At 45.3% G+C, this 16,219-nt stretch overlaps 3 protein-coding genes across 3 annotated transcripts in view; all 3 read right to left on the bottom strand.

Annotated features, from left to right (window-relative positions):
* Positions 1 to 16,219, bottom strand: part of LOC135437513 (angiopoietin-related protein 7-like) — a 51,445-nt gene that overhangs the window by 17,741 nt on the left and 17,485 nt on the right. The window lies entirely within an intron of this gene.
* Duba (Deubiquitinating enzyme A) lies at positions 1,077 to 5,825 on the bottom strand. Its single transcript, XM_064695536.1, has 8 exons — positions 5,046 to 5,825; positions 4,915 to 4,982; positions 3,925 to 4,474; positions 3,702 to 3,858; positions 2,893 to 3,095; positions 2,257 to 2,828; positions 1,975 to 2,189; positions 1,077 to 1,904 (listed from the first exon to the last, which is right to left on the bottom strand). The coding sequence occupies exons 1-8, from the start codon at positions 5,190 to 5,192 to the stop codon at positions 1,810 to 1,812; spliced, it is 2,007 nt and encodes a 668-aa protein (XP_064551606.1). The 5' UTR covers positions 5,193 to 5,825; the 3' UTR covers positions 1,077 to 1,809.
* On the bottom strand, positions 6,532 to 16,168 carry Muc68Ca (Mucin 68Ca). The gene has a single exon (XM_064695526.1). It carries the CDS (start codon positions 16,166 to 16,168, stop codon positions 6,638 to 6,640), a length of 9,531 nt encoding a protein of 3,176 aa, XP_064551596.1. The 3' UTR covers positions 6,532 to 6,637.

Below are 16,219 nucleotides of genomic sequence, written 5' to 3'. Positions count from 1 at the left end.
CAGCCTTATTTATATTGCTGGCTCTTTTTGGGAATATATGCGGCTATATATATTCCTTGCAACCTTCAAGGAGTTCTGGGGATTGGTATATTCATTTTATTTTTGGTTTTTGGCTATTAAGTTTCGAGATATCGTTGTGGAAATTGTCAGACAAATAAGAACTGGGAAATCTAGAAATTTTATAGCGCTCGTATAACCAATAGCTGATACTTAAAGCTAAAGTTCAAAGGAGTTAAATCTTAAAATAAAAATATTTAACACGTTCTCGGATTTGTAATACCTTACCAAGGAAAACTACTAAATTATACGTATAATTTATGGAAACCACAAAGAATACGGACCAAACCGATAAATCCCTATATGATTGTAATATATGTTTGGGCACAGCCAAGAATGCGGTTATTTGTACTTGTGGCCATCTGTTCTGTTGGGCCTGCTTGCATTTGTGGACGCTGACGCCTTGTAGCCAGCGCAGGTTTTGCCCCGTTTGCAGGGTGCCCCTGGATAAAACTAAAGTAATACCCTTATATGGTCGGAATTGTGCAATGCAGGATCCAAGCGATACGATGGCGCCACGTCCTGCTGCACAACGGATGGAACCTAGTCCAGAAACTAGTTCTGTCTACCTGGGCTTCCTCTTTGGATTTCACACATCCCTCGGCTATGGCAGCTTTCCGATTGAATCCCTTGCATCCGTGCTGAATTTAAACGACGAACAGGCGCTGTTTCTCTTTTTCGGTCTTTTTTGTCTCGGTTGGTTGATGCTCTAGCAGACAGAAAACCAAATTTAAATAGGCATCATAAATATTCTACTCATTTGATATGTCCTTTTGCAGTAGGTCCATTTATGTAGAGCATCAAATGTATCCAAATGTATAAAATAAATTGTAATCAGACCTAAAAATTACTTTTCTAAGGCGTCTTTAACTGACATCAACTGAATCATCAAGAAAATTTATATTGATATAATCAAACAAGTTATTATATATATCTCAAAATATATGGATGTTTTTTAATCTAAATAAATCTTCATTTAAATCTTCAAATATCTTCGAGTTTTACATTAATTGCACTCATTATTTATATTTATTATGCACCATTTATTATATTCAATCAAGTAATCAATATAATTATTTAATTTGTAATTATAATTAATTATTCATGTAGTTGTATGCAATTTGTGTATGTATATGTAATTTTTTTTATCATATGTTCGTGCTGTTCTTTCTATGTATATACTGAATGATCTTTGCCTGCGTACAGCTTAACTTAAGATATTACAAAATATACGTTAGGTTAATTAAATATATGTTAAAGGAATTGTGCGGAAAATATGGATGGGGCGGGGAGGGGGATGGTAACTACTACATCGCAGAGATTAGCAGAGATTCGAGTCAAGCCATATAAAAAATATTGTGCTTGAACTAATTCAAATCTGCCTGTGTTTAATGCTATAACGAACAGTTTCTTATTTCAAAACATTCTGTTTTTGTGTGTATATGTATATATATAGATATATATGTATGACGTATTCATGTGTGTGTATGTGAGTGTGTGTATGGTGTGTGCCAATATCTGCAGGGCGTCCAGGACATTCGAGTCCTGCGGGCACTTCCTCACTTATCAATTTTTATTATTAGTCGTACAAAATGTGTGTATTGTGTTTCTTTCATTCTTTTGTTGGTGTTTAGTTTTTTTTTTTTTTTTTTGGTTCATTTGTTGTGTTTTGTTTTCGTTGCGAAAGATAAATTTAATCACTGTACAAAAGACCGACGCGTAACACTGTTAGATAGCCTTGGCTTTGGCTATCTATGGGCCGCACAAATATTTTCGCTTCTGATCATCCATATAATCGCGTGTAGACATCTGTATGGCTCGCTGCAGCATCTCGTTCTCATTGACGCCTGGCGAAGATCGGAGGAAAAATGTAAATTGGAAGTTTCTTGTATTAAACAAAATAAAAACTGTACTAACCATCGTTGGCGTAGGAGGCCTCGAGCAGCTCCTGATAGAAGCTGGAGTAGCTCTGCTTTGGCGGCGACTGAGCATCGACACGTTTGGGTGGCGACTGGGACGACTGTTTGGAGGTGCATGGTTGCTGTTCCACTTCCGGCGTGCGCTCTCTTGCAGCTGAGGGCGCTGCATCGCGCTTGGGACTCTTACGCTGCGGCGTTTCGTGTACTTCCAGACTACAATCGGGCAACAAATCATATGTGAGAGTTGCGATGGTGGCACTAATGGATAGCTGGCACATACCTGTTGCCTGCCTCACGCACTTCGTGACGACGTTTCTTGCTGCTGCGCAGGTTGTTGCTGCGACGCTGGGATTTGGGCAATTTTTTGGAGCGCTGTGTGGCGGCCGCTGTATTGGGCGAAGCATTGCCTCCACAGTGGCCCACTGAGCTTGTGCTGCTCATATCGGTGGCATCGCTCTCATAGCCGCCCAGTTCGTTCACTTCGGGCGGTAGCTTGTGTGTAAACTGGCCTAGGCTCTTGGGCGATAGTGCAAAGCCAGAGGCTGGGCCATCACCGACGCTGGAGCTGCTCAAGGTGGCGGCTGTGCTGCTGTTGTTGTTACTGCTGCCACAGCTTCCTCCTCCTCCTCCTCCATCGCTTGAGTATTTGGAGGGTGAAGCGTCAGAGTCGGTAAGCGCCTCGGCAGATGTCACTGTTGAAGATGTTGCCGAAGTGGCGGCTGTGTTGCTGCTGCGCGAACGCTGCATATTATCACGGCACCATTGTAAATAGGACTCGCGAGCGATTTGCTCCTCGATGGCCTCGTTGGTAGCTTCCCAGTCTGTTGTCTTTAGCTTATCCTCAAACATTGTCTACACAAGAAATATAAATTAATGTCATATTGATTTATATATATATATATTATTGTAAGATTACCTGTTCAATTTCCAGCTGCTCGCTAAGACGCACTGCCTCCTTGGTCTGAAACTCGGGCTTGTAACCAGCCAACCCCAAGCCGACGCCCACAGTGGCATTGTAAGGATCCAGTATCGCATTATAGTGAGAGCCTCGTTGATAGGACAAACGCAGCGGCGGATAACCAGCCTGCGATTGCTCCGAATTGAAGATGTTGATGGGAGCTGGAAGTATTCAAAATAAAAAATATAAGCACAAATGTTTAAGAGATCAAGACTTTATTCTCCATAGTCAACGGGCTCCACTATAAACCAGAGTTTTTGGCCACACCTTTCATAACGGATGAAGGCGCGCACAATGAGAGGGATTGTGAAAAACGTTGGCAATTGGGTGCACAAGGCTGTCAAAGAAAAAGTAAATCGTCCAACGGGCTTTAAGTTATTTTCATAGCGAAACTTGCAACACTTATGTTTCTCATTGCCAAAGATTTGTGCGGAATACAAATACATCTTAATACAAAATTCTGCCTTTGGGAATTGCAGGAACATGGAGGTGTGAAGGTGCGATGGTTTCTTGTCATATTTTGTATTTATTTGCCATCCAAAATAAACATTAAAAGTATAACTCATGCGGACGAACATTGCCGAGACCTATAAACCCATTTCAATTTTTTAACAGAGTATAAATAAACATGAATTAAAACCATTCAGCACAGGGTGCAAAAAAAAATTTAAAAGGGATAGCTGATAATTTAAAAACAAGAATCGGACGGTCTTTTGGAATCGGACGCCTGTTGGACTACAGAGCTTATAACGAAATTGAATACTAACTCGACTGATAGCAATAGACTTCGACGGTGCGACTGTAGATCTCTGATATGGCCTGTATCTCGATGTGATTGCCGTGTGCATCCCGAGCCCGTTTTCGTTGAATGTAGCCGTTGATGTCCTCGGTGACAAACTGACCAAAGTACTCGCGGTTCTCATGCTAGAAAAAATGAATGGAAAACTTAAATCAATATAATATGTGCATAAATACATATATAGATATTACAATATAGTCCATTGTGTGCTGACGTATGACATCGTGCATGCCCTCATCGCCATAGATCTGCAGAGATATTGAGCGAAATAGGCAGGCGCCGTCTTCCTCCACGGGCTTCAGTTCATAGCCGCGCTTCTCCATGCACTTGGCAAACTCCTCGTCGCGCCTCTTCCACTCCTCGACCGAAATGGTGCGCTCCTTGGGCTGCAGATGCTCATCACCGCTATTATAGCCAGAAAATGTCTCCTCGACCGCCTTGAGCAAGTTGGCCGCCGCAGCAGCCGGTGTGATCTGGGTCTGCGCTTTTGGTACGTTGGCACAGCCTAGGCCCAGATGTTCCGGCGATTTGCGACCCACGGCCGTGGGACTGCTATTGCCCGGCCCGGCCGCAACGGCAGCTGCCACCACTGAATGTGGACTACTGCATTTGCTGGTGACGCCCGCAACGCCGCCACCTCCTACAGTCGGGTGATTAAGGCTGAGTTTTTCGCGCTCCAAGCGATCGCGCTTGTGATGATGAGCGTGGCCCTCGTGGTGTTCGCGTCGTTTCGAGCGTGAGCTGTAAAACAGGAAAATTGATTAGACGTAGGTAGCGTTTAAGAAAAGGTATAATTGGGTTGTCGTAGATGCAGGAGAATGACAGATGCAAGATAAAAAAATACCAATAAAGCCATTTAACAAATAAAATGCTTGATGCAGTTAGGCATAGAACAAACAAGAAAATCTTTATACAGAAAGATCCTGTAGCAGCTTCATTATATAGTGATCCGCTTTTGATTAGTTTTGGCCAAAAAGTTTAAACTCATTAAATGGAAAAAAGGTCCTGCGGCAGCTTTATGATATAGTGATTTGTTCCAGTCGCAGCAACGAGACGGATCTATGACGCATTTATGAAGATAAAACACCTTAAGAGACTAGTTTGCGGAAAGGCAGACGGACATCGTGGCAGCATAGTTATAGGACAAAACATAGATTATCTGGCCAGGAATCCACACTCACCTCTTGTGTGGACTGCAGCGATGTGTGCGTGCCAGCTCGTCGTAGACCTCCCCACGGCGCTGTGGACTCTGCGGGCATAGAAATTATATCATAAGTGATGCAAATGCATTAATTGCGATGTTAATACGCACCTGGCCATGGCCATCGATAACAACATTGCGATGGGCCTGATTGACAACCGATTGCTCCACCACTACCTGACCAGAGACGTGGGCCTCGGTGGCATCCGCATCGACCACGCGCTTGCCACTGGGTGCACTGACTGGCTTTATGGTCATGCTGTGGCCGCCTGTAAACTACCACGCAATTCGTTAATGCGAAGCTTCAAATGATTCGTCTGCTGCTTGTTTTTGTTATGCGAAAGTTGAACACATATGTTATGGGAAATTTGGTAAGCTGTTGGCCAGCTCAGAATTAGATTTTCTTCTGCGTTTGTGTGTGTATGTGGTATCACTTTTTTTTTTACACAAGTTCTTTGTCCGTGTGGCAAACGCTGCTTGAGTAGATTCCCTTATTAACGCACTTATATTATATTATGTTATTGTTGTTGTTATTATTATTATGGTTGCTGCTCTCAAAACAGTTGATGTAGTAATTTATTCGACGCACAACTATGAAATCATATTCATAGCCAATGTAAATGGTGAAAATTTTGTGATTTTCGTTTCAATGTGTGTGTGTGTTTGCTGTGCCTGCATGTATGTGCGTGTGTGTGTGTGTCTGTGTGTAGTGTTTGCTAGCAATCGTCTTTGTCTCTTGCACTGTTGCAGAAACGATTAATTAAATACGTCGCTTCGCTCAGTTGTATAATTGTGCGCAGTGCACTTTATAATATAACAAATTTCATAGTTTATAATAAGCTCGTGCAGTTTTGTTTTTATGTTATTAGAAAGTTTAAAGCCAGGAGAGTCTGTTCGATTTTTGTATTTACACCAATCACAAATTCGTCAGATGCGCACGTTGTGCTTCTTCTTGCAGTTTTGGCATTTTTTAGGCAATTTCATTGAGTCAGCTTGTCGCGCCATACGGCGAACATCTGATAATAATCATGTAGCTCGGTAGTGTTGCAATATTCGTTTTTTTTTACGGCTAAATTTAGCTTTTTTTTTTATAGCAATAATATACACGAATAATAAGTTATATAATTTCTTGTGGCACCGATTGCCTTTCATTCTGCTAAGTTTAATCCTATTGTTGTATACTATTGATGATTTTAAATTGCACGATACGTCTTGGAAAATTATTTAATTGATAATAATAAGTAGAAGAATCTCCAGCTTATTCGAAAACAGTTTAATTTCATGACAACTTTAGGTTCACCACATATTAAACAAATATTTAGGCAAATGCGCGGGCGAATATTTGCCATCAAATAGTAATTTGCATTATAAATCATCTAGTCAACAGCTGAAATAACAATGTTTTCTCGGTATTTATTTGAATATTTTTCCTATACTGACTTTATATAGCTTTGTATTCATAGTAGCTCAAAGAATATCACAATAAGTCACTTATCTACATATATAAATTTTTCCATGACTTTGTCATGGCCTTATTCTAGACATGAATATCAAACAAAAAGCGGATTTCACTTCAAATAAAATGCGGATAAATATATTGATTTGCATAGATATTTTACTAACTGTTTAAAAACAGAACTGTCAACATTTACATATATTGCTGTACAAACGGAAGCATTTGACAGATACTTTCATTGATAATGTTAGTTTAGGTATTGACCATTCCAAGCGTCGTTGCCCCATCCAGTTCCGTAATAGTCCCAGGTCGGACTGGCTCCCATCCATGCCCCTTGCGATCCCCACCAGTATGGATAGGCTCCAGTTCCGTATCGGGCGCCTCCTACTTTCATGCTTCTACTGGCATATCTTTTTGATTTCTTGTTTAGAGCGATCTGTCCAGTATTTATTTGCGAATCGTCTGTTTCAAGGGTATCTCCGACGTCAGATGATAAACTGCTTTCTTGACCCCTCTTGATGACCTTTCCGATAACACCCGGAATGCCTGAGGAGCTGGAACGCTTCGACCAAGTGTAAGTAGTGCGAGTTCCGGACTTGCCACCGTTTCGGACGGCGTTTCCATTTGCAGTGGAACTTCCAGAGTTGACACTTACAACCACCTTGCTTGATGGTTTCGTACCCTTGGTTGATGAACTAGACCGCTTTGACCAAGAACTCGAAGCTACTCTTTTCTTCCTCGAACCGCCTTGGGTTGGAATTTGATTTGCTGTTGTCGAAGTTTTGGTGGAGCCGGATCGGTATGTGTTGCCACCTCCAACAACTCTAGTGGTCGTGAAGGTTCCAGACTGCTCGCTTTTTCCGTTTTTAACCACTGTGCTAGGGTCCACTGATGAGCTTGATTTTTCAGATGTTTTCGTAATTGTGGTTGAGTCAGATTGTTGAGAGTCTCCACTTCCAGCAGCATTCCCAGCCCCAGAATTTGTCGTTGAACTGGACTGATTGGTTTCGTCCGAAGATGTCGCTGTGTTCGAGGAGGATTCCGATCCAACATTGTTGCCGGTTTCAACAACAGTGTTAGTCTGGCCGGAACTCTCTTCTACGACGGGATCCACCGATGAACTGGTCTCCTCAAAGGTTGTCGTTGTCGTGGTTGAGCCAGATTGCTGTGAGTCTCCACCTCCAACAACAGTGTCGCCACTTGATGTTGATGTTGAACTAGACTGACTCGATTCATCCGAAGATGTGATCGTGTTCGAGGAGGATCCCGATTCAACATTGTTGCCGGTTTCAACAACAGTGCTAGTCTGGCCGGAACTCTCTTCTACGACGGGATCCACCGATGAACTGGTTTCCTCAGAGGTTGTCGTTGTCGTGCTTGAGCCAGATTGCTGTGAGTCTCCACCTCCAACAACAGTGTCGCCACCTGATGTTGATGTTGAACTAGACTGACTCGATTCATCCGAAGATGTGATCGTGTTCGAGGAAGATCCCGATTCAACATTGTTGCCGGTTTCAACAACAGTGCTAGTCTGGCCGGAACTCTCTTCTACGACGGGATCCACCGATGAACTGGTTTCCTCAGAGGTTGTCGTTGTCGTGGTTGAGCCAGATTGCTGTGAGTCTCCACCTCCAACAACAGTGTCGTCACCTGATGTTGATGTTGAACTAGACTGACTCGATTCATCCGAAGATGTGATCGTGTTCGAGGAAGATCCCGATTTAACATTGTTGCCGGTTTCAACAACAGTGCTAGTCTGGCCGGAATTCTCTTCTACGACGGGATCCACCGATGCATTAGATTCCTCGGAGGTTGTCGTGGTTGAGCCAGATTGCTGTGAGTCTCCTCCTTCAACAACAGTGTCGCCACCTGATGTTGATGTTGAACTAGACTGACTCGATTCATCCGAAGATGTGATCGTGTTCGAGGAGGATTCCGATTCAACATTGTTGCCGGTTTCAACAACAGTGTTAGTCTGGCCGGAACTCTCTTCTACGACAGGATCCACCGATGAACTGGTTTCCTCAGAGGTTGTCGTTGTCGTGGTTGAGCCAGATTGCTGTGAGTCTCCACCTCCAACAACATTTTCTGCACCAGATGTCGATGATGAACTAGACTGACTCGATTCATCCGAAGATGTGATCGTGTTCGAGGAAGATCCCGATTCAACATTGTTGCCGGTTTCAACAACAGTGCTAGTCTGGCCGGAACTCTCTTCTACGACGGGATCCACCGATGAACTGGTTTCCTCAGAGGTTGTCGTTGTCGTGGTTGAGCCAGATTGCTGTGAGTCTCCACCTCCAACAACAGTGTCGCCACCTGATGTTGAAGATGAACTAGACTGATTCGTTTCTTCCGAAGATGTGATCGTGTTCGAGGAAGATCCCGATTCAACATTGTTGCCGGTTTCAACAACAGTGTTAGTCTGGCTGGAATTCTCTTCTACGACGGGATCCACCGATGAATTGGTTTCCTCAGAGGTTGTCGTTGTCGTGGTTGAGCCAGATTGCTGTGAGTCTCCACCTTCAATAACAGTGTCGCCACCTGATGTTGATGTTGAACTAGACTGATTCGTTTCTTCCGAAGATGTGATCGTGTTCGAGGAGGATTCCGATTCAACATTGTTGCCGGTTTCAACAACAGTGTTAGTCTGGCTGGAATTCTCTTCTACGACGGGATCCACCGATGAATTGGTTTCCTCAGAGGTTGTCGTTGTCGTGGTTGAGCCAGATTGCTGTGAGTCTCCACCCTCAAAAACAGTGTCGCCACCTGATGTTGATGTTGAACTAGACTGACTTGATTCATCCGAAGATGTGATCGTATTGGAGGAAGATTCCGATTCAACATTGTTGCCGGTTTCAACAACAGTGTTAGTCTGGCCGGAATTTTCTTCTGCGACGGGATCCACCGATTCATTAGATTCCTCAGAGGTTGTCGTTGTCGTGGTTGAGCCAGATTGCTGTGAGTCTCCACCTCCAACAACAGTGTCGCCACCTGATGTTGATGTTGAACTAGACTGACTCGATTCATCCGAAGATGTGATCGTGTTCGAGGAAGATCCCGATTCAACATTGTTGCCGGTTTCAACAACAGTGCTAGTCTGGCCGGAACTCTCTTCTACGACGGGATCCACCGATGAACTGGTTTCCTCAGAGGTTGTCGTTGTCGTGGTTGAGCCAGATTGCTGTGAGTCTCCACCTCCAACAACAGTGTCGTCACCTGATGTTGATGTTGAACTAGACTGACTCGATTCATCCGAAGATGTGATCGTGTTCGAGGAAGATCCCGATTTAACATTGTTGCCGGTTTCAACAACAGTGCTAGTCTGGCCGGAATTCTCTTCTACGACGGGATCCACCGATGCATTAGATTCCTCGGAGGTTGTCGTGGTTGAGCCAGATTGCTGTGAGTCTCCTCCTTCAACAACAGTGTCGCCACCTGATGTTGATGTTGAACTAGACTGACTCGATTCATCCGAAGATGTGATCGTGTTCGAGGAGGATTCCGATTCAACATTGTTGCCGGTTTCAACAACAGTGTTAGTCTGGCCGGAACTCTCTTCTACGACAGGATCCACCGATGAACTGGTTTCCTCAGAGGTTGTCGTTGTCGTGGTTGAGCCAGATTGCTGTGAGTCTCCACCTCCAACAACATTTTCTGCACCAGATGTCGATGATGAACTAGACTGACTCGATTCATCCGAAGATGTGATCGTGTTCGAGGAAGATCCCGATTTAACATTGTTGCCGGTTTCAACAACAGTGCTAGTCTGGCCGGAATTCTCTTCTACGACGGGATCCACCGATGCATTAGATTCCTCGGAGGTTGTCGTGGTTGAGCCAGATTGCTGTGAGTCTCCTCCTTCAACAACAGTGTCGCCACCTGATGTTGATGTTGAACTAGACTGACTCGATTCATCCGAAGATGTGATCGTGTTCGAGGAGGATTCCGATTCAACATTGTTGCCGGTTTCAACAACAGTGTTAGTCTGGCCGGAACTCTCTTCTACGACAGGATCCACCGATGAACTGGTTTCCTCAGAGGTTGTCGTTGTCGTGGTTGAGCCAGATTGCTGTGAGTCTCCACCTCCAACAACAGTGTCGTCACCTGATGTTGATGTTGAACTAGACTGACTCGATTCATCCGAAGATGTGATCGTGTTCGAGGAAGATCCCGATTCAACATTGTTGCCGGTTTCAACAACAGTGCTAGTCTGGCCGGAACTCTCTTCTACGACGGGATCCACCGATGAACTGGTTTCCTCAAAGGTTGTCGTTGTCGTGGTTGAGCCAGATTGCTGTGAGTCTCCACCTTCAACAACAGTGTCGCCACCTGATGTTGAAGTTGAACTAGACTGATTCGTTTCTTCCGAAGATGTGATCGTGTTCGAGGAAGATCCCGATTCAACATTGTTGCCGGTTTCAACAACAGTGTTAGTCTGGCTGGAATTCTCTTCTACGACGGGATCCACCGATGAATTGGTTTCCTCAGAGGTTGTCGTTGTCGTGGTTGAGCCAGATTGCTGTGAGTCTCCACCTTCAATAACAGTGTCGCCACCTGATGTTGATGTTGAACTAGACTGATTCGTTTCTTCCGAAGATGTGATCGTGTTCGAGGAGGATTCCGATTCAACATTGTTGCCGGTTTCAACAACAGTGTTAGTCTGGCTGGAATTCTCTTCTACGACGGGATCCACCGATGAATTGGTTTCCTCAGAGGTTGTCGTTGTCGTGGTTGAGCCAGATTGCTGTGAGTCTCCACCTCCAACAACAGTTTCTGCATCAGATGTCGACGATGAACTAGACTGACTTGATTCATCCGCAGATGTGATCGTGTTCGAGGAGGATCCCGATTCAACATTGCTGTCGGTTTCAACAACAGTGTTAGTCTGGCCGGAACTCTCTTCTACGACGGGATCCACCGATGAACTGGTTTCCTCAGAGGTTGACGTTGTCGTGGTTGAGCCAGATTGCTGTGAGTCTCCACCTCCAACAACAGTTTCTGCATCAGATGTCGACGATGAACTAGACTGACTCGATTCATCCGAAGATGTGATCGTGTTCGAGGAGGATCCCGATTCAACATTGTTGCCGGTTTCAACAACAGTGTTAGTCTGGCCGGAACTCTCTTCTACGACGGGATCTACCGATGAACTGGTTTCCTCAGAGGTTGTCGTTGTCGTGGTTGAGCCAGATTGCTGTGAGTCTCCACCTCCAACAACAGTGTCGCCACCTGATGTTGATGTTGAACTAGACTGACTTGATTCATCCGAAGATGTGATCGTATTCGAGGAAGATTCCGATTCAACATTGTTGCCGGTTTCAACAACAGTGTTAGTCTGGCCGGAATTTTCTTCTGCGACGGAATCCACCGATTCATTAGATTCCTCAGAGGTTGTCGTTGTCGTGGTTGAGCCAGATTGCTGTGAGTCTCCACCTCCAACAACAGTGTCGCCACCTGATGTTGATGTTGAACTAGACTGATTCGTTTCTTCCGAAGATGTGATCGTGTTCGAGGAGGATCCCGATTCAACATTGTTGCCAGTTTCAACAACAGTGTTAGTCTGGCCGGAACTCTCTTCTACGACGGGATCCACCGATGAACTGGTTTCCTCAGAGGTTGTCGTTGTCGTGGTTGAGCCAGATTGCTGTGAGTCTCCACCTCCAACAACAGTGTCGCCACCTGATGTTGATGTTGAACTAGACTGACTTGATTCATCCGAAGATGTGATCGTATTCGAGGAAGATTCCGATTCAACATTGTTGCCGGTTTCAACAACAGTGTTAGTCTGGCCGGAATTCTCTTCTGCGACGGGATCCACCGATTCATTAGATTCCTCAGAGGTTGTCGTTGTCGTGGTTGAGCCAGATTGCTGTGAGTCTCCACCTCCAACAACAGTGTCGCCACCTGATGTTGATGTTGAACTAGACTGATTCGTTTCTTCCGAAGATGTGATCGTGTTCGAGGAGGATCCCGATTCAACATTGTTGCCAGTTTCAACAACAGTGTTAGTCTGGCCGGAACTCTCTTCTACGACGGGATCCACCGATGAACTGGTTTCCTCAGAGGTTGTCGTTGTCGTGGTTGAGCCAGATTGCTGTGAGTCTCCACCTCCAACAACAGTGTCGCCACCTGATGTTGATGTTGAACTAGACTGACTCGATTCATCCGAGGATGTGATCGTGTTCGAGGAGGATCCCGATTCAACATTGTTGCCGGCTTCAACAACAGTGTTAGTCTGGCCGGAACTCTCTTCTACGACGGGATCCACCGATTCATTAGATTCCTCAGAGGTTGTCGTTGTCGTGGTTGAGCCAGATTGCTGTGAGTCTCCACCTCCAACAACAGTTTCAGCATCAGATGTCGACGATGAACTAGACTGACTCGATTCATCCGAAGATGTGATCGTGTTCGAGGAGGATCCCGATTCAACATTGTTGCCGGTTTCAACAACAGTATTAGTCTGGCCGGAATTCTCTTCTGCGACGGGATCCACCGATTCATTAGATTCCTCAGAGGTTGTCGTTGTCGTGGTTGAGCCAGATTGCTGTGAGTCTCCACCTCCAACAACAGTGTCGCCACCTGATGTTGATGTTGAACTAGACTGACTTGATTCATCAGAAGATGTGATCGTATTCGAGGAGGATTCTGATTCAACATTGTTGCCGGTTTCAACAACAGTGTTAGACTGATTCGTTTCTTCCGAAGATGTGATCGTGTTCGAGGAAGATCCCGATTCAACATTGTTGCCGGTTTCAACAACAGTGTTAGTCTGGCCGGAACTCTCTTCTACGACGGGATCCACCGATGAACTGATTTCCTCAGAGGTTGTCGTTGTCGTGGTTGAGCCAGATTGCTGTGAGTCTCCACCTCCAACAACAGTGTCGCCACCTGATGTTGATGTTGAACTAGACTGACTCGATTCATCCGAGGATGTGATCGTGTTCGAGGAGGATCCCGATTCAACATTGTCGCCGGCTTCAACAACAGTGTTAGTCTGGCCGGAACTCTCTTCTACGACGGGATCCACCGATTCATTAGATTCCTCAGAGGTTGTCGTTGTCGTGGTTGAGCCAGATTGCTGTGAGTCTCCACCTCCAACAACAGTGTCGCCACCTGATGTTGATGTTGAACTAGACTGACTTGATTCATCAGAAGATGTGATCGTATTCGAGGAGGATTCCGATTTAACATTGTTGCCGGTTTCAACAACAGTGTTAGTCTGGCCGGAATTCTCTTCTGCGACGGGATCCACCGATTCATTAGATTCCTCAGAGGTTGTCGTTGTCGTGGTTGAGCCAGATTGCTGTGAGTCTCCACCTCCAACAACAGTTTCAGCATCAGATGTCGATGATGAACTAGACTGACTCGATTCATCCGAAGATGTGATCTTGTTCGAGGAGGATCCCGATTCAACATTGTTGCCGGTTTCAACAACAGTATTAGTCTGGCCGGAATTCTCTTCTGCGACGGGATCCACCGATTCATTAGATTCCTCAGAGGTTGTCGTTGTCGTGGTTGAGCCAGATTGCTGTGAGTCTCCACCTCCAACAACAGTGTCGCCACCTGATGTTGAACTAGACTGACTTGATTCATCAGAAGATGTGATCGTATTCGAGGAGGATTCCGATTCAACATTGTTGCCGGTTTCAACAACAGTGTTAGTCTGGCCGGAATTCTCTTCTGCGACGGGATCCACCGATTCATTAGATTCCTCAGAGGTTGTCGTTGTCGTGGTTGAGCCAGATTGCTGTGAGTCTCCACCTCCAACAACAGTGTCGCCACCTGATGTTGATGTTGAACTAGACTGACTTGATACATCCGAAGATGTGATCGTGTTCGAGGAGGATCCCGATTCAACATTGTTGTCGGTTTCAATAACAGTGTTAGTCTGGCCAGAACTCTCTTCTACGACGGGATCCACCGATTCATTAGATTCCTCAGAGGTTGTCGTTGTCGTGGTTGAGCCAGATTGCTGTGAGTCTCCACCTCCAACAACAGTTTCAGCATCAGATGTCGACGATGAACTAGACTGACTCGATTCATCCGAAGATGTGATCGTGTTCGAGGAGGATCCCGATTCAACATTGTTGCCGGTTTCAACAACAGTATTAGTCTGGCCGGAATTCTCTTCTGCGACGGGATCCACCGATTCATTAGATTCCTCAGAGGTTGTCGTTGTCGTGGTTGAGCCAGATTGCTGTGAGTCCCCACCTCCAACAACAGTGTCGCCACCTGATGTTGAACTAGACTGACTTGATTCATCAGAAGATGTGATCGTATTCGAGGAGGATTCCGATTCAACATTGTTGCCGGTTTCAACAACAGTGTTAGTCTGGCCGGAATTCTCTTCTGCGACGGGATCCACCGATTCATTTGATTCCTCAGAGGTTGTCGTTGTCGTGGTTGAGCCAGATTGCTGTGAGTCTCCACCTCCAACAACAGTGTCGCCACCTGATGTTGATGTTGAACTAGACTGACTCGATTCATCCGAGGATGTGATCGTGTTCGAGGAGGATCCCGATTCAACATTGTCGCCGGCTTCAACAACAGTGTTAGTCTGGCCGGAACTCTCTTCTACGACGGGATCCACCGATGAACTGATTTCCTCAGAGGTTGTCGTTGTCGTGGTTGAACCAGGTTGCTGTGAGTCTCCACCTCCAACAACAGTGTCGCCACCTGATGTTGATGTTGAACTAGACTGACTCGATTCATCCGAGGATGTGATCGTGTTCGAGGAGGATTCCGATTCAACATTGTCGCCGGTTTCAACAACAGTGTTAGTCTGGCCGGAACTCTCTTCTACGACGGGATCCACCGATAAACTGGTTTCCTCAACGGTTGTCGTTGTCGTGGTTGAGCCAGATTGCTGTGAGTCTCCACCTTCAACAACAGTGTCGCCACCTGATGTTGATGTTGAACTAGACTGATTCGTTTCTTCCGAAGATGTGATCGTGTTCGAGGAAGATCCCGATTCAACATTGTTGCCGGTTTCAACAACAGTGTTAGTCTCACCGGAACTCTCTTCTACGACGGGATCCACCGATGAACTGGTTTCCTCAGAGGTTGTCGTTGTCGTGGTTGTGCCAGATTGCTGTGAGTCTCCACCTCCAACAACAGTTTCTGCATCAGATGTCGACGATGAACTAGTCTGACTCGATTCATCCGAAGATGTGATCGTGTTTGAGGAGGATTCCGATTCAACATTGTTGCCGGTTTCAACAACAGTGCTAGTCTGGCCGGAATTCTCTTCTACGACGGGATCCACCGATGAACTGGTTTCCTCAGAGGTTGTCGTTGTCGTGGTTGAGCCAGATTGCTGTGAGTCTCCACCAGACGATGTCGCAGTTGTAGTTGAGCTTGAACTTTTGGTTCCACTTTTAATTATTTTATCAACACGGCCCGAAGATCTGTGATTATGCGGAATAGTCTTTCTAATATCGTTTATGATTGAATCAAATTGAACGTTATTTTGCTGAACTCCTAAAACGTCAGCTGTTGAAGTTATCCGGTTATTTGCACATTTCACATGATTATGATTTCCGTCAAGTTCACCATCGTGTATAAGTATTAATTTACCGAAAAGTCTATCCAAGAGCCACAAGCGAATATCTTTCCGAATATCTAGAAGGGTTTGTCTCACACTTTCACAACAAGGACCGGTAGTTCCTGGCTTCGGCTTCACCGCCTCGGTGCTCACTGCTGTCTCCGTATGAATGTGAGCACCGGCTGCGAGTGCCACGAAGGTGCCCAAGAGGGCGATACAAAATATACGCATTGTCTACCAAGAACGTGGGCTCAACTTTATCTGTTGGCCACAACGACAACT

The sequence above is a fragment of the Drosophila montana genome, unplaced genomic scaffold (assembly GCF_035044405.1).
Source record: "Drosophila montana isolate Dmon_TW-CO22-7 unplaced genomic scaffold, ASM3504440v1 contig_3829_1, whole genome shotgun sequence".
Classification (NCBI taxonomy): domain Eukaryota; kingdom Metazoa; phylum Arthropoda; class Insecta; order Diptera; family Drosophilidae; genus Drosophila; species Drosophila montana.
The sequence above is the reverse complement of the archived record's forward strand: the minus strand, read 5'-3'. Positions and strand labels throughout refer to the sequence as shown.